The sequence below is a fragment of the Nuphar pumila genome, chromosome 16 (assembly GCF_984573655.1).
Source record: "Nuphar pumila chromosome 16, dmNupPumi1.hap1.1, whole genome shotgun sequence".
Classification (NCBI taxonomy): Eukaryota; Viridiplantae; Streptophyta; class Magnoliopsida; order Nymphaeales; family Nymphaeaceae; genus Nuphar; species Nuphar pumila.
In genome coordinates, this window is record NC_143264.1 from 25,436,711 (window position 1) to 25,455,002 (window position 18,292).

An 18,292-nucleotide genomic window follows, 5' to 3' on the forward strand; every position below is an offset into this window, starting at 1 on the left:
GATGACACATGTCATCTCCAGCTTCCTTCAGAAAAAGTAGAAGACACATGTCACTCCCTGCTTTCTTCAGAAAAAGCAAGTGACACATGTCACCCTCTGCTCTTCTCAGAAAAAACAAGGGACACGTGTCTCTCTCTGCTTTCTTCAGAAAAAGCAAGTGACACATGTCACTTTCTGCCTCCTTCAGAAAAAAGCAACAATTCAAATATTCAAACTCCAGGCTGAGGTGGCGCAAACCCTGAAGTCTCCTCCCTAAATTCATTTTTTGAGATGGTGCCACGTGTCCCTTTCCCTCCTTTTCCTCCCTCTTGCCACATGGCATTGTAGGAGCCACCCTGAGGTGGTGCCACATGTTCATCCTTCATTCCTCCAGGGCCAACCTCCATTTTAAATTCAAATTCTCCTCTAAGGTGGCACCATTTGAGAGAACTTCTCCAGACAGCTGACACTTGTCCGCCACATGTCCAGACCTCCTTGCATCAGAAAAAGTAGGAAACCCCCCCCCCCTCTGAGGTGGCGCATTCTGCTTATTCCAGTCCTGTTCTCCTGCCACATGGCATTGTAGGAGCCGCCCTGAGGTGGCGCCACATGTCCACCCTCCATTCCTCCAGGGCCAACCGCCATTTGAAATTCAAATCTCCTTCTGAGGCGGCGCCACATGTCAGCCTCACCTTTCTTGCAGAAAAAGTAGGATTTGAATTCCTCTGAGGTGGCACAATCTGCTTCTTCCACTCCTGTCTTTCTGACACATGTCAAAAGCCTCTAAAGATAGCGCCACGTGGCATGCTCCTATTGTTTCCAGCTTTACACCTCAGAACACCTTTTGAGGTGGCCCCAATCCTGAGCCCCACTTGGCTTCCTCTCTTTTATTTATTTTATTCTTTTAATAAAAATAGCCCCATGAGGTGGCGTCACCTGAGGGCTCCCTACAAAAGGCAATTTTGAATTTCAAACTCCAAGAGAGCACCCTCTGAGGTGGCGCCATCTGGGAGCCTCCTGCAGAGAAAATCAAGCAAACCCAATTTTGAAAATTTTCAAATTCTGCTGAGGTGTCTCACCTACAAAATTTCCGATTTTATTTTCTCAAAAAATCAAAATAGCACCCCTGAGATGGCGCCACATGGAGGGCTCAGATTGAGCCTATTTGAAATTCAATTTTTTTTAGAAAATCTATAAAAACAAGGCTCCACGCCCAGCATCGGGGGACCATTTTTTTTAGCTCTTGTGAACTTGGAAATTCGACCTAGCCTTCCTGAAAATCTGATTTTGAACTTTGGAATTCACGCCCCCTTTGGCTCATTGGAGAAGGTGCAGTGAAGTTCGTGCAGTGGCCAATTCGATTCAAGCATAGGTCAATTTTGGTGAACCATCCGAAGCTCGGAGCGAAGGACAAACGAAACCATTGGTAGCAATCCCTTTCCAGAGCTTCAACGCTGCCCAACGAAGCAAGATGCACCTCTTTTCCTCTTGATTTCATCTCATAATTCGGTTCACGCGTCGTTTGAAGAAAGAGCTCATCCGAGAGATGGATTGAGCTATTCTCATAAAACGACATATATAAAACTACATGATTATGCTTCCTTGATGTTTCTTAGCATTCACGCATTTATCTAGATTTAATTTGCATTTTATTTCGTTAATTTAGCATGCTTCATGAATTAATTAGGATTAATTTAGCATTTATTTCAATTCTGCTTAGTTTCAGTAACTCTCTGTTTTTGTGAGTCAGTCCACACGTCATTTCATGCGTGTAAATTTTGTTAAAAATTTTAAATAAATCAGGAAATGCTCCCTTAGGTGTCCCTAGAAATGTGCCAAAAATTCGGAAGCATGTGAATTTGTTTACTGCGGTAAACATGAAAAATGGCAAGTCGGGTTTTGTTACCGGGGATGCGTTTTAAAAACTCTTTTCCGACTTGTAAAATCCAGATCTCCCTCATGGGAGATCCGATTTTTGATCCAAAAGATGTTCTGAACGAGGGAGAATGTCTAGTGTTTCACATGATTTTCTCAAATTTTTCTAATTTTTTTTAATATCTGAAAAAATCCGAGAGCTCGGGACACATGTCAGAGCCTGATTTGGGCCTCTGAGATTTTAGATCAACTTAGGGCTACAAGTTCTCTTTGTGTATTGCTCCAAATCCGAAACTGTAAAAAGTGAAAGTTATTCCCGAGATGTCCTCTGTTTTTATATGGAAGCCTGTGAGTTTTAGAACAGCTGTGATACCTGTTTCGGATTTTTCTTGTCAGTCCTCTGTTTTGTCACATTTGTCTGTTCTGTTGATTTAGGCAGAAAAAGTTATATTTTTATCTGTGTTTCTGTTGATCAAATGCCAAAGTCATGAACACGAAAGTTGTCCATATAGGTGTCGTGAGCATCTCTATTAAATATTAGAAATTTCCATGGCTTTTTTATATTTATTTAGCATTTCATATTAGATTAGGTTGATTTTTAACTCCGTCAGAACCAAATCCATGTTACCGAACTCACCATGGCTCAAATCCCGAGGCTGTAAAAACCAAAAATGTTCCATTTTGGGTCCTTTATCAGTATGAAAAATATCAGAAGTTTTCATGATGTAAATATTTCATTATCATATTAAGCATTGCATTTGGTTCGGATCTATAGGCAAAATCCACCATTTTTATGATTTTCTTCAAATTTTAGCATTTAAATCATATCATTTCATAAATTTTAGCATTCTAGGCTGTTTATCAGAGTAGGAATATGCTTAATACCGAATTTAGTATAATTTAGAATCCATTTGAGGTTCGGTTTGGCCATATCATCAAAACAGGGCCCCGCGGGACCCGAATCTAAGCGAAAAACAAGCGAAATTCATTATTTTGGATAAATTGCAAAATGTCAGATTCTGATTTTACAGTCCTAATGTGTTTAGCAGCATGTCAATATGCCTCATATTGCATTTCATCATCATTTGATTCAATTTGAATTTCAAAATCTCAATTTCACCAAGTTTTCCTTCAAAAAACCCTGATTTTAAAGGTATAACTTTATAATTAGGGGTATTTTGGTCATTTTGACCACCATTCCGAATTTTAAACTATTTTTCACTGAGGTGGCACCATTTGAATTATGTCTCCTGCAAGTGACACATGTCACTCTCTCCTTTCCTCAGGAAAAGCAAGCAACACGTGTCAATCTCTGCTCCTTTCAGAAAAAGCAGATGACACATGTCTCCCACCTATTTTTCTCAGAAAAGTAGATGACACATGTCATCTCCAGCTTCCTTCAAAAAAAGTAGAAGACACATGTCACTCCCTGCTTTCTTCAGAAAAAGCAAGTGACACATGTCACCCTCTGCTCTTCTAAGAAAAAGCAAGGGACACGTGTCTCTCTCTGCTTTCTTCAGAAAAAGCAAGTGACACATGTCACTTTCTGCCTCCTTCAGAAAAAAACAACAATTCAAATATTCAAACTCCAGGCTGAGGTGGCGCAAATCCTGAAGTCTCCTCCCTAAATTCATTTTTTGAGATGGTGCCACGTGTCCCTTTCCCTCCTTTTCCTCCCTCTTGCCACATGGCATTGTAGGAGCCACCCTGAGGTGGCGCCACATGTTCATCCTTCATTCCTCCAGGGCCAACCTCCATTTTAAATTCAAATTCTCCTCTGAGGTGGCACCATTTGAGACAACTTCTCCAGACAGCTGACACTTGTCCGCCACATGTCCAGACCTCCTTGCATCAGAAAAAGTAGGAAACCCCCCCCCCCCTCTGAGGTGGCGCATTCTGCTTATTCCAGTCCTGTTCTCCTGCCACATGGCATTGTAGGAGCCGCCCTGAGGTGGCGCCACATGTCCACCCTCCATTCCTCCAGGGCCAACCGCCATTTGAAATTCAAATCTCCTTCTGAGGCGGTGCCACATGTCAGCCTCTCCTTTCTTGCAGAAAAAGTAGGATTTGAATTCCTCTGAGGTGGCACAATCTGCTTCTTCCACTCCTGTCTTTCTAACACATGTCAAAAGCCTCCAGAGATAGCGCCACATGGCATGCTCCTATTGTTTTCAGCTTTACACCTCAGAACACCTTTTGAGGTGGCCCCAATCCAGAGCCCCACTTGGCTTCCTCTCTTTTATTTATTTTATTCTTTTAATAAAAATAGCCCCATGAGGTGGCGCCACCTGAGGGCTCCCTACAAAAGGCAATTTTGAATTTCAAACTCCAAGAGAGCACCCTCTGAGGTGGCGCCATCTGGGAGCCTCCTGCAGAGAAAATCAAGCAAACCCAATTTTGAAAATTTTCAAATTCTGCTGAGGTGTCTCACCCACAAAATTTCTCATTTTATTTTCTCAAAAAATCAAAATAGCACCCTTGAGATGGCGCCACATGGAGGGCTCAGATTGAGCCTGTTTGAAATTCAATTTTTTTTAGAAAATCTATAAAAACAAGGCTCCACGCCCAACATAGGGGGACCATTTTTTTTAGCTCTTGTGAACTTGAAAATTCAACCTAGCCTTCTTGAAAATCTGATTTTGAACTTTGGAATTCACGCCCCCTTTGGCTCATTGGAGAAGGTGCAGTGAAGTTCGTGCAGTGGCCAATTCGATTCAAGCATAGGTCAATTTTGGTGAACCATCCGAAGCCCGGAGCGAAGGACAAACGAAACCATTGGTAGCAATCCATTTCCAGAGCTTCAACGCTGCCCAACGAAGCAAGATGCACCTCTTTTCCTCTTGATTTCATCTCATAATTCGGTTCACGCGTCGTTTGAAGAAAGAGCTCATCCGAGAGATGGATTGAGCTATTCTCATAAAACGACATATATAAAACTACATGATTATGCTTCCTTGATGATTTTTAGCATTCACGCATTTATCTAGATTTAATTTGCATTTTATTTCGTTAATTTAGCATGCTTCATGAATTAATTAGGATTAATTTAGCATTTATTTCAATTCTGCTTAGTTTCAATAACTCTCTGTTTTTGTCAGTCAGTCCACACGTCATTTCATGCGTGTAAATTTTGTTAAAAATTCCAAAAAAATCAGGAAATGCTCCCTTAGGTGTCTCTAAAAGGGTGCCAAAAATTCGGAAGCATGTAAATTTGTTTACTGCAGTAAACATGCAAAATGGCAAGTCGGGTTTTGTTACCCAGGATGCGTTTTAAAAACTTTTTTCCGACTTTTAAAATGAAGATCTCCTTCATGAGAGATCCGATTTTCGATCCAAAAGATGTTATGAACGCGGGAGAATGTCTAGTGTTTAACATGATTTTCTCTGATTTTTTTTAATACCTGACAAAATCCGAGAGCTCGGGACACGTGTCAGAGCCTGATTTGGGCTTCTAAGATTTTGGATCAACTTAGGGCTACGAGTTCTCTTTGTGTGTTGCTCCAAATCTAAAACTGTAAAAAGTGAAAGTTATGCCCGAGATGTCCTCTGTTTGCATCTGGAAGGCTGTGATTTTTAGAACAGCTGTGATACCTGTTTCGGATTTTTCTTGTCAGTCCTCTGTTTTGTCACATTTGTCTGTCCTGTTGATTTAGGCAGAAAAAGTTATATTTTTATCTGTGTTTTTGTTGATCAAATGCCAAAGTCATAAACATGAAAGTTATTCATATAGGTGTCGTGCGCATCTCTGTTAAATATTAGAAATTTCCATGGCTGTTTTCTATTTATTTAGCATTTCATATTAGATTAGGTCAATTTTTACCTCCGTCAAAACCAAATCCATGTTACCGAACTCACCATGGCTCAAATCCCGAGGTTGTAAAAATAAAAAATGTTCTATTTTGGGTCCTTTAGCAGTCTGAAAATTATAAGAAGTTTTCATGGTGTAAATATTGCATTATCATATTAAGCATTGCATTTGGTTCGGATCCATAGGCAAAATCCACCATTTTTAGGATTTTCTTCAAATTTTAGCATTTAAATCATATTATTTCGTGAATTTTAGCATTCTAGGCTGTTTATCAGAGTAGGAATATGCTTCATACCGAATTTGGTGTAATTTAGAATCCATTTGAGGTTCGGTTTGGCCATATCATCAAAACAGGGCCCCGCGGGACCCAAATCCAAGCGAAAAACAAGCAAAATTCATTATTTTAGATAAATTGCAAAATGTCAAATTCTGATTTTACAGTTCTAATGTGTTTAGCAACATGTCATTATGCCTCATATTGCATTTCATCATCATTTGATTCAATTTGAATTTCAAAATCTCAATTTCACCAAGTTTTCCTTCAAAAAACCCTGATTTTAAAGGTATAACTTTATAATTAGGGGTATTTTGGTCATTTTGACCACCATTCCGAATTTCAAACTATTTTCCACTGAATTTTTTGCATTTACATCATTTCAAATATCAAGGAAGCATGAGAATAGGGTTTATATCCAATTAAATCAAATAATTTCATGATATTATTAGAAAATTTTGGAAAAACCCACATATTTGAGCTAACCTTATTCTAAGTTTGGCAGGGACATTCAAATGAAGGAGCTGAAGTCTGCAATTCCCCTTTATTTCATTTATTTAGAGATGTAATAATGTAAATTTTGGAATAAGAGATTTAATCTTCTGCTTAGACTAGGATGCATATCATATAGTTTGAATTTATGCAATATCCTGCTTATGTGATTCATGCATTTTATTTCAAAAGCACTATGGATGTACACGAATGACACGTGCACCAACTCTTAGAGAGTTGATGAACTCGGTGGAATCCATATTTACGGCCCTAGTCGGAATATGGACGAGACCCAAATCCATCATCTTTCTATTAGTCACATTGAGCCTACACTCTTAGGCTATCTTAAAATGCACATCATATTTCCAATGTTTTCAAAGCATTGTGCATTAAATCGATTAAACTCAGAACATATTCATGGCCACAGTCAGAATATGTGAAGGATTTATGTTGACTTAATACACATTTTCCAACAAATTTCTTAGAAAATCTTCCAAAATGCATTCATTCACTCATATCATTTGCATCATGAAATCATTGGTTTTCCCATGATTTTCTCAAGAAAACTTCATTCTCAAAAAAATCGATTTCTCAAGAAGCTCTGAGGATTTTCCAAAATCGGTTTTCCCAAGTTAAGTTTTCACAGTTTTCCATGGAAACTAGTCTCTCAAGAAACTTCTAAGTTGGATTTCCAAGATCAAAGTTTCCCTCGATTTTCCCTGGAAAATATTATTTCCTTAAGATCTTCAAAAGGAGTTTTCCAATCTTTATCAAGAATCAAAAATCAATTTTCAAGGGTTTTAAGGCTAAGACTACCAGGATTTCAATTTCCCAAGTTCAGTTTTTCTTCTCCAAAGAGTTTTCCTATAAATTTTCCATCATTTTCCTAAGAAAATTCTCAAAGTCCGAATTTTCCCGAGAAGTGTTTCCTTTTTCAAATGTTCACCTTTTTCTCAAGAATCACTTCTATTTTCCCAGGATTTTCATTCATTCATGATTTTCCCACATCTTTATGAACTTTCTCATGATTTCAAAACCCTTTTCATTTGAGTTTCCTGAGAAATTGACTTTCACCATTTTCCCTGAGAAATATCTTTCAACTCCAAAGGTTTTCCAAGCATACATCATGTTTTCTCAACTTACATTTTCCAAAATCTCATAGCACATGCCTGAATTCTCTGTGCATTTAGGATAGAACATAATTTCGATAATTTAACTAAGTCAAGCATAATTTTGGTCCTTGGTTCGATTACCCCTGTTAAAGGCGGCAGGAACGGTCGAACCTCGTACCGACAGGTCGAGCCCCATCCCATGGATTTTCCCGTAATTTTCAAAATGGAGGCGAGTATTTCAAAACAATTTCCAAAATCCGGTCAAGTTTGAAGCGCGAAAGCGTTTTCTCCCTCTCTCTTCTGCAAGGAATGGAAGACGGGGAAAATTTTCGCGACGAGAACACTTTCCTACAGCAATTTGTAGCATTTTCGGGTCTCCAACGAAACGCTATAGTGATTTGCGGAAGACACTACAAATCGCTATAGCGATTTGCGGAAGACACTACAAATCGCAAATCTCTATAGCGATTTGTAGTGTCTTCCGTAAATCGCTATAGCGATTTGTAGTGTCTTCAGCAAATCGCTATAGCGATTTGTAGATTCTTTCGCAAACCGCTATAGCGATTTGTAGTGTCTTCCGCAAATCATTATAGCGATTTGTAGTGTTGTTCAGTAAGCAAATCACTGTAAATCGCTACCCGAATTAGGACAAACTTGTCAAGGCCATATCTCCCTAATCGGAGGTCATATTCCAAATCTGTAAAAAGTGGTGTCTTTGTTATTGAGTCTAGTTTATTTCTGTAAATTTTCAGTGATTTCTATTCTCATTTCATTCCTCATTTTAACTAAAAACCAGACCCCTATTATTTTGTGTTATTTGAGTTGCACAACACCATTCTCGCTTGACATCCACATCTTGATTCTGGCATGCTCCTTGTTGGATTTTCCATTAATTTCTTCCAATCAGGCTCCACAACAGTCAATGTGTAGGTCAGTCGGTGCTTGATGGAGCAATGTAAGATCTTCTGTTGGATGTGCATATAAGCAGAAAGAGAAGGGAGAGAGAGAGAGAGTGGGAGGGTTGATGTTCATGGTCTCCTCCAGAGGAGATTTCTTTCTCAGATAATCCTGCAGTGCAAAGACTGAGTCTTAAATAATCATCTTCGGGGCACAAAAATATGTCTTTCTGACCACGATACCCTGTGCATTTTTTACCACGACACCCGGGACCCGTGCCGGGGGGAGCCCCCGGACCCCCCTCCTATAAGGGCAAAAACTCTAAATCAGGCTCCACAACGAATCAAGTTGAACGATGCTACCCACGCTGGGAGGAGCCCCCAAACCCTCCTCCTATAAGGGCAAAAACTCTAAATCAAGTTCCACAATGAATCAAGTTGAACGATGCTATTCACGCTGGGATGAGCCCCCAAACCCTCCTCCTATAAGGGCAAAAACTCTGAATCAGACTCCACAACTCATCAAGTTGAATGATGCTACCCACACTGGGAGGAGCCCTCAGACCCCCCCCCCTTTCTGTAAGGGTAAAAACTCTGAATCAGACTCCACAACTCTTCAAGTTGAATGATGCTACCCACGTTGGGAGGAGCCCTCAGACCCCTCTCCTGTAAGGGCAAAAACTCTGAATCAGACTCCACAACGAATCAAGTTGAATGATGCTACCTACGCTGGGAGGAGACCCCAAACCCTCATCCTGTAAAGGTAAAAACTCTGAATCAGGATCTACAACTCATTTAGTTGAATGATGCTACCCACGCTGGGAGGAGCCCCCAAACCCTCCTCTTGTAAGGGTAAAAACTCTGAATCAGGCTCCACAACAGTCAATGTGCAGGTCAACCGGTGCTTGATGGAGCAATGTAAGATTTTCTGTTGGATGTGCATAGAAGCAAAAAGAGAAGGGGAGAGAGAGAGTGAGAGGGTTGATGTTCATGGCCTCCTCCAGGGGAGATTTCTTTCTCAGATAATCCTACAGTGCAGAGTCATCTTCGGGGCACTTAAGTCTTTACAACCACTCATTTTCAAAAATCGTCATTTTTTTTGGCACCAATGAAGGAGAGAGTACTTAAGTCTTTGCAATCGCATTAAACTCCAATGCTAATTAATGCTGACAAACATGGGGATACGAGACGCACATGCTTACATACGTAGTGCTCTTTGGAACCCCGAACATGAGATGTAGCTAACTGCCCTGTTCAAGGGAGGGGGGGAACATATAACCTGCTTTGTACTCTTAGGGATCGTTTGAATGCATGTCCTCTATCCTCCGTCAAACTGCAGATGCGTTGTTCCATGCATCCGTGTCGGTGGATATGCCTTTTTTTTTAACCGACACCTAAAACAATGTGGACGGAGGACTGGATGGATGGTATTAAAAAATAATAATAATTAAAATGGTCTTGGGGAACTGTCTTGAACAAAAACACTGTCATAACTGTACTGGATACACTGTTCTGTCCAAGCTTAGACAAGCAGTAAAACACCCCCTCAAGCCAATCATTCAAGAACAGACCGACCCAACCCAATCATGTTTGGAATCGATCCCAAACCTGATCCTTTCTAAAACCAATAAATCCCAGAATTTGGATGCGCATCAATCAGGTAAAGGATCCTGAGAGGTGCTTTATCAAGCCAAGCCATAGCTTCTCATGAGAAGCTTGACTCATTGTGCAACCCTACAACCAGCTCAACCACACATTCTAAGCACGATTACAGGTCACTAACTTGGTCTATGCCAAGAATCAAGATTAGCACTCACTGAGACGGTAGCTTTTATGAAGCTGTAAAGAATATGTAAATGGGCACTAATTTCTTCTATTTCTTTCCACATTTCAATACCTCCCAAGCAGTAAATATATGGAGATGCTAGAGGCTACCACATACTTTTTTGGATGATATCTACCACATACTTCACTGTATACAATTATGAAAGCAAAAAATAAGCTGCAGAGGGCTGGATCAACTATAGGACATTCCTGACTGTTAGCTTTTTGGCACCTTAGCCTGCCAGATCTGAGCTCGATCCAACAAATGCACACTGTTCTTTCATGTGTCCCAGATCATCACCACAGCTATCACACCAACTCCCAGGAGCACAGCCAAGAACTTGTTGAATGAAGAATTAAGGTGAGTTGGCCTCTGTGGCACGTACCCTTTGACGAGCAGATGGTTTATTGATACATAGATAAATACACCACATGCCAAACCCATTGATATGGCATATATCCAGTCCGCCACCGCACCTTGGGTTGTAGCATCTATCACAATTCCGATGGCAACACCAATCGGACTCGAGATAGCGAAAGCAAAGGCATAAGCAGCGCAGGATAACAAGGGGCGATCTGGAATCATGCGCAGTAGAGCTATACCCATAGCAATGGCTGCAAATACCTTGTGCAAAGAGACTGTCCATAGTGCTCTCCATGCGCCAGATTTGTTTTCTGGAACCAGCAACAATGCACAAAGTGAACAAACAGAAGAATCAGCTACTTGAAAAGCATAATCACCAGATGCAAAAATAAAACTAAATTAGATTAAATTAGCAGAAAACGGATCAACAATTTAGTTCTGACTAGAGCGATTGGTTCTACAAGGAATTATAGATGCACATTTGCCAATTGGTTCTTCAAAGAGTTCTACTCTCTTTTATGCTGGCCATGCTGTAGGAGAACAAACTTCAAACAGATGTAATCAATCTTGCCATTTAAAAGTAGATCTGACAATAGGATGCAATATCGGTGATCCATTTTTTGGCTTCGTAAATATTTCCTCATTCTATACTCTAAGACTAACATGCATGAAATTAGGCATTTGGATGTTTAAGATCATCTATTTTTTCTGCATCTTTTCAGTAAGATCTAGGCTATTGATTTTATCTTCTCAAAATATTATTTATGTCGTTCCATCTGAAACATGTAGGATTATAGAGATGATCATGACCGTGACCATACATAACCATCACCTTCGTCACCTTCTGTAGTCTATGCTTTCACAAGCCATACACTAAATCAACAAAATATGTTTGGCATATTCAAACTTCACGATATCAAAAGAAAAAAGCACCATAACCAATACTTGCCTGCAACTCCAATTGCAATCCCTTCGAATACTGAGTGGAAGCAAAGGGCAAAAATCAACAGGATGCTATCGCCAAGGGAAGTCGCACCGACTAAGGCCGATGATCTTAGAAATTGCCCATCCACACTGTCATTCATCTGTTCAAGAAAGAAACAAAATAAAAAAGATGAATAAGGGCAATCTGGATGTTGACCCTGCGGCTACATCATCAGATAATATATTTTTAGAGAATAATAAGAATAAAATCCCTGAAAAAACATAATGACTAGCTTTAATAATCGGTGGTCAATCAAGTCCTAATTACTAGAAGGCACATTGCAATCAGATGCTAGACAGGTGTAAGGTTTGCCTAGTGATGTCAAATTTCAGAGAGGCAAAAAGGCAAAAGAGTTGTCCATTAGAGGAAAATAAAAGAAACCGGAAGACAAAGAGTCTATAGAGCTAAATACTGAAACAGGGTATGAAAGCCTGAAGGTTACGACAATTATATAGGCACATAATCAGCAAAGAAAAGGCAATCTCAAACTTCCATCGGTACTATAGTGGCACAAATGTTTCTTAAGAAGGCTGACTTCATGTCTTTCTGTCTTTCCCCAGGTGAAATGCCGTGTTCCCTTGAACAGTGAACGAATTGTTTGAATCCCCGTCCGAACGGGTATCATCCCCCAAAAACAACATTCTCTATCAGGCCTTACAACCAATCAATATGGCCCAGTGCCGCCCCACAGAACAGCTCTTGCTAAAACTTGAGCAATTTGCTGAAAACTAGCTTATGATATGAAACTGAGTATTCAGAGATGCTCTTTTTATTCCCAATAAGACGGCTTGGTAACAAATAACCTCTTCCAAAGTGCGGCCTGCTCAGAACAATCCGATTAGTTCCCAATGAAAGAACGTTGGACATTTCATCTTCTAAAATCAACACTTTCGATGTTATTTTGTCATGCCATAATCTCTATATGCCTATTATGAATTTGTATCCCTTGGAAATGATAAAACCTTCAGATCTTATTAACCAATGTTAAAGAACACCTGGAACTGGCATTCATGAAACCAGAACCTCTTAATATTACCAAAAAAAAAATCCTCATCTATATCAAGGAATATACACGGGCATGGACAGAGCAGGTATCCCAGCTCAGTTTTTGACACGAAAGAATTTTTCCCCAGGACCACTTTCACTTAGACAGAGGGATCAGCGATTATACCAGACATCATACAAGAAAGAAAATCTCAAGGAGAATCATTAATGACTTCGAAGGGTAAAAAATCATTCTGGTCAACCTCAACACTGTCAAAGGCCACTATAGGTCATTTATGTTCACCTTGCACCAAAATATAATGAAAATTTGCAAAATTCTGTTCAACTATTTCTCTAACAGATACCCCTTTTGCACTTTGGATATCCACATATAATCCACAGGAAAAGAGTTCCAAAGGCCTCATGTTAGACCAATAAAAATGGAAAACCTCTTTTTTACCAACATGTTAAGTTTGAAAAATAAGACCATCTTCTGCCATGTGATGTTAAAATTTCCCCCAAAGCTCCATCCTTTTCATTGATCCAAAGACACTCTTGTTTTTTGTACACGCAGCAGCACAAGAATGCAGGCTTGATCTTTAGGTTCTGCTATTGGTTACCGTGTCATTGCCCATAAGAAATCAAATGCAATCAAATGTGTACCAGTAATGAGATGTCAAGGAGGACATAAATATAGATGGTTTAACTGCCAGGTTTACTATGCATGGTTGGCTGACTGGATCTTGCCAGTACGACTTTGTTATTTACAGTTAAAATTTTCTCACAGAAAATTTTCATTAAAATCACTTGATAAGATATAAAATTAGAAATACAGTCAGAAAGCTAATCTACCAACTATCACCAACCAAAGACGAAAAGGCAAACCTGAATGGCTGAATGAGTTTGCCCACCATGGCTGCCATCTTTCAGTTGTTCGGTAGCCCCTACAAGGAAAAAAGTGTTGTCTTCAGTCTCTTTCAGTTCCAAACTGTGATCAGATAAGGGCAGCATTTCATGCAGACAGAGACAAAGTTATTTGAGAAAATGGAATGTGTTTCATTTATATCTCATAATCAGTAGTACAACTTAATGCAAGATAACTTTCTCAACCATGACAGAGCAAAGAAAATGCATGATGGAACAATAATGCTCTCAATCATTATATAGAGAAGGTGGTGACACTACAAGGTCTTCCAAGAGAAACAGAACACAATTACACAAACAGATATCAAAAGTATTCACAGGAAGCCTGGAAATTCTAGATTCCCTAGAAGGTCTTTTGCATTACAGCATCACTACTTAATTAGCAATGCATCATCCACTGTGGGCTTTTCCATTGAGCCATTCTCTAAAATAACAAGACGACACACGGAAAAATCAGGGAGTTTGTAATGGAAACATAGTTTCACAGACTAACAAGCGCAAATTGATACGCCAATCATTTGAACTCTGCCCTTTAGAGCAAATCTAGAGAACACAAGATTCATGAGACATGAAAATCCTACTGAAAGGCATTCAGCAGTCATCTTTGTTACATTTCCCCATCATAAAAGACACTTAAAGAAATCATGTAAGTATTTACTTACTGAAGTTGTTCATGGCTTTAATGTATCTATTGATTCTATTCTGAAATTACAAAAATTATATATTTTGAAAACAGAGGTTTCAACCACCCATCATAGTCCATTCACATTAAAAAATCAAATATAATATATAGGTTCTTTCAGATCCAAAGTCGCAGAACGAATGGAACTAGCGAAAGGGAACCACGAAATTTGTAAAATTCAGAATTCCGAACCAAGAAACCTCCAAAAGGCAATGCACTGCATATTACCACACCAACCAGATACATGCTAGAGCTGCGGGTCTTACAGATATACTCTCACACCTTACGTAAATAATTAAGAATCTCCTTAACAAATATATATAACTCAAGACAATCTGATGTGCGCCAGTAAAAACGACAAGCATCGAGAGAGAGAGAGAGAGAGAGAGAGAGAGAGAGAGACGAAGGTAAATGGAGTTTCTAAATAATAAAACAGTCATGTTCAGAATCTGTTGAATACTTTATTTGTTAGAGAAAACCTCAAGGCACAGAATAACTGGCGACATTTAAAAATACACGGCCGTCTTCACTCACTAGAAAAATGTGCGTCTTATTATTTAATTTAAATAATTTGTTAATTTTGAGAACATACGTCCACCGAGTACCATTTTTCATTAGTAAATTGAATAAATAAGAATTAAACTTTTCACGTATCAAGCTTATGCCTGTCTGATTAAAAAAGAAAGAAAAAGAAAAGAACAACCTTTATTGTCTAATGCCAACAAAGGGAAAGATTTCATCCTTCGGATCTGAAAAGAAGAAATCAACACATTTATTGTCTAATGCCAAAAAGTTAAAAAAAAAAGAAGAAAAAAAACTTTATCATCTCCAAACCTTCCACAAATATATATTCAGCTTTTGCACTTAAATCCACAAAAATAAATAAAAGAAAAGGTTACACGATAAACTATAAAGTTTTTAATTTCTAAAAAAGACGGCAAGGACGTATTTACTGTACAAAACGAAGATGATAATCGACAGAAATAGAAGCAGTCGTAGCAGTAGTAGTACCAGTAGTAGTAGAGGATAAGAGAAGGAGAAACAAAAGCCACAATTTTATACAAAAATTGAGATTCGAAAGACTGAAGAAAAAGACGGATTCGCCAGAAAAGTAAGAGAAAGAAACCCTCACTTTTGCTCCCGTTCTCAACGTCCCCGCCCCTTCCGGTTGCCGGCCTCTCGTAGACCGACAGAATAACGCAGTCCGCGAGCATCGTGAGGAGGTAGCCGGCGCAAGCGAGCATGAAGGCGAAGGGGTACTCCTTGCTGGTGAGGTCCCCGAACGTCTCGTTGGAGTCCGAAAGGAAGTGCATCATCGCCGTCCCGAGGAACACTCCTCCAGCGAACTGCGTCCCCAGAAGCAGGAACCCTTCATTCCACTTGCAGAAGTAGGGCGAGATCCCCCCGACGAACGTCGCCACGAAGACGATGATGAGGCACAGGATCTTCACCACGATCAGACCCCTTGCCCTGAGATCCGGCGCCTCCGCCGCACCCCCTCCGGCGTCATCATCGTCGTGGGATCCGCCGCCGTGGGCGGAAACGGCGACGGCCGAGAGGAGGACGGCGGCGATGAAGGAGCGGAAGAGGGCCAAGAGAGAGGACATGGTCATTTGAGGAACGAGGGCTTCTGAATAAATCATTATGGCCAAAAAATGGGGCTTTTATCTGCGAGGGAGAGTTTGTGGATTTTGTACTACGCCCTACCCTTCGGAAAAAACGTACTGTACTGCGCTGCAAACGAAAATGGGAAGGGAAGACGCTGACCGGGTCGTATGACCGTTGACGATTAATTCGGCGATCCTTTGGAACGCCGTGGTCTTCCGTCTTCGGGCAGTCATCCCCCCTCCCCCCATCTTTTGGGATTCGTCACAATGATATGAATACGACCCGACACGAGACTCGAGTTTAATGCAACTTCAGCCATGCTTTTTTTTATATATATATAAACAATGGGACACTAGGGATGGCACTGGAACGGGGGACACCGGGGCCCGCCCCACCTCACCTTGGACCGGGGATGAAGATTAAAATATATCCCCACAAGGGGATGGACTTACGCTTTCCTTTGACCTGCCTCACCCTCGTTTGGGTCACCCCCGTTTGGATCCAGGATGAAAGACACAAAACGGGGGTGAAAGTTAAAATACATCCCGTGCAAAGATGAAGGCCAGGATGGAGGTTTCGATTTTGAGATAAGGCAGGGGTAGAGACCTTGTCCTCCGCCTTGGTCCACTGCCATCCCTATGGGACACCAGCATAGTAAAGAATATCAGGGTTAGGGGTGGCAATCGGGTCGGGTTGGCGGGTCAGCATACCTCAATCCGAACCCGACCCGTTTATTAAACGGGTCGGCTGTGGCAAACACGAACCCGACCCGTTTAATAAACGGGTAACCCGACACGACCCGCCAGCCCATTTAATAAATGGGTTGGGTCGGGTAAACGGGTTTTCAGGTTGGCGGGTCGGGTTGACGGGTTGGCGGGTTGGCAGACGGGTTGACCCACCCGCCTAACCCGTTTATTAAACGGGTCAGCTGGGTTGGCGGGTTGGCATACCCCCAACCCGAACCCGACCTGTTTAATAAACGGGTTACGCGGGTCGACCCGTTTATTAAACGGGTTGGCTTAAGCCCAACCCGAACCCGCCTAAGAGGCGGGTTGGCGGGTCGTGTCAGAAATTGCCACCCCTAATCAGGGTTGCTTAAAAAAAAAAAATTTAAGAGTTAAAGAGATTGGTAGCCAATATTTTTGATATAAATGCCAAACATTATTTTTATTATTTTTTTAAATTTTCTTTTTATAAAATAATAAACATGATTTTTTGTTTTTAATTTATTTTTTCCTTTTCTAGATAATTCAAGAAAATTTTTTCAATTTGTCATGAGAATTTGGATTCTGATTTTTTTACTAAAAAAATTTGTCAAAGCTGTGGACATGAGGACTTAATTTATTTTAAAATAAAAAAAAACATGTCTTCATAAAGTTGTATTTTTGTTGAAATATTTTTAAAATACAGAATATCGTTTTACACCGTTATAATATCTCTACGTGTCAAAGAATCGTGTCTACTTTCGATTCTGACACTAAAGATGCCACGTTATCGTCACGCAGCATTTGCGTTAGTTGGCGGGAATGCCTTTGAGATTTTTTGTAGTTGATCGGCGATCTTTTGAGTTTATCTTGCCCCGCTGTATACGGCCAACTAAATTCAGTCGATTTCAGACGGGGAAAAGGCCGCGACGGTAACGTGCACCGGGGCTATACGTTTTAGGTGGGCCCCAGTACTGCATTGCCCTTCGAGGCCAAGATTGACTATGGGTTTGGATACCGGATCCGACCCGATACATGTTTTCAGCCTATTTTTACTGGATCTATTAACATCATATAAGAACTGAATCCAGATATAAATCTACTTCATCGAATCCATTTTAGGTTCTGATTCGTTTTGGATCAACCATGATATGGACATAGGTCCAGGTTCAACCTTGGTGAACCCTTTCCAGATCCTGCTAAGGGAGTCTTGTATAGGGATGGCAACGGGTCTGATTGGGGTCGGATCTATGCATTACTGAATCTGACTTAATCAGATTCAGAGTCGGATGGAAAAAGATAGAACCAAATCCAGATCTGACTAGTCCAAAACCCGATAATTACACTTACTCTGATTCGGATTTTAGTCAGATTTCAATGAAAATTAATACCTAATCCATTTTTAATTGGATCCGTATTTTACTTCCTAATCCAACTAATCGGATTCGGGTCTGATATCAGGTTACATCCAACCCCGTGACATCCTGTAGAGTTGTAGAAGCAATAGTTGTCCGGGCCCATGAATATGACTTGACTCCCATCTTATTGGTCAGGTAAGCTGTCAATTTTTCTCTTGTACAAGTCAGATTCCCACCCGCATTGGAATTTCAAAATACCGAACCAGTTCCAGTGTTTGGATTAGGGGTGTCAATTGGTCTGGTTTACCAGGACCAAACCCTATAGGGTCTGGGTATGATGATAAATAAGAAAATCCGATTAAGACTCAGGTCTAGACCTGAAGGCCCAATTAATACATGGATCCAGGTATAGTTTGTTAAATT

The 18,292-nt window shown here is 40.4% G+C and overlaps 1 protein-coding gene across 1 annotated transcript; it reads right to left on the minus strand.

Moving 5' to 3' along the window:
- Positions 1 to 10,298: 10,298 nt before the first annotated feature.
- On the minus strand, positions 10,299 to 15,829 carry LOC149813107 (zinc transporter 11-like). The gene is made up of 4 exons (XM_089991993.1): positions 15,332 to 15,829; positions 13,479 to 13,537; positions 11,574 to 11,709; positions 10,299 to 10,935 (listed from the first exon to the last, which is right to left on the minus strand). The coding sequence occupies exons 1-4, from the start codon at positions 15,810 to 15,812 to the stop codon at positions 10,541 to 10,543; spliced, it is 1,071 nt and encodes a 356-aa protein (XP_089848119.1). The 5' UTR covers positions 15,813 to 15,829; the 3' UTR covers positions 10,299 to 10,540.
- Between the last annotated feature and the right edge of the window lie 2,463 nt (positions 15,830 to 18,292).